The 577-nt window shown below is 62.2% G+C and overlaps 1 protein-coding gene across 1 annotated transcript in view; it reads left to right on the top strand.

Annotated features, from left to right (window-relative positions):
* Window positions 1-577, top strand: part of LOC104507407 (sideroflexin-1-like) — a gene marked incomplete at its 5' end in the record, with an annotated part of 3,020 nt that overhangs the window by 1,191 nt on the left and 1,252 nt on the right. The window contains 2 exon segments of the mRNA XM_010148670.1: window positions 1-58; window positions 458-576. Coding sequence (XP_010146972.1) covers window positions 1-58; window positions 458-576 — 177 coding nt within the window.

Below are 577 nucleotides of genomic sequence, written 5' to 3'. Positions count from 1 at the left end.
TGCCTTTTGCGGCCGTGGCTGCTGCCAACTGCATCAACATCCCGCTGATGAGGCAGAGGTGAGACCCTGGGCTGGGATGGGGCATTCCGGCTCTCCGGGGTTCACTGGTGGGGGACAGGAGGAGCAGGGCTTGCAGGGGGAGGTGGTTGGGCCTGCTGGCACCCCTTACCTGGGGGAGGTGGTTGGGGATACAAGTACCCTATTGCATCCCAAGGGGATGTTGGTTAGTGCCAGCTGTGAATGCCCAATCCCTGTCCAGCCCTGCTGAGGACACCCCAAGTGTCTCACCCCATGTGAGTCTAGCTGAGACACCCCCTCCAGCTTATTACGCAGGATGGGAAATACAAGAGGACACCAACCTCCTCTGGAGACATGCCCCTGTGCGGTGTCCCTGCCCTGTCCCTCGATGCCCTACCCGTGTGCCCTGGGCCCCCCCCTCACTCTGCTCTCCCTGCAGGGAGCTCAAGCTAGGCATCCCCGTCACGGACGAGAATGGGAACCGCCTGGGTGAGTCCACAGCTGCAGCCCAGAAGGCCATTTTCCAGGTGGTAGTGTCCCGTATCGGCATGGCAGCCCC

This window comes from Eurypyga helias, unplaced genomic scaffold (genome assembly GCF_000690775.1).
Source record: "Eurypyga helias isolate BGI_N326 unplaced genomic scaffold, ASM69077v1 scaffold34193, whole genome shotgun sequence".
Classification (NCBI taxonomy): Eukaryota; Metazoa; Chordata; class Aves; order Eurypygiformes; family Eurypygidae; genus Eurypyga; species Eurypyga helias.
Note: the sequence above shows the minus strand (reverse complement) of the source record. Positions and strands in the feature narration are given on the sequence as shown.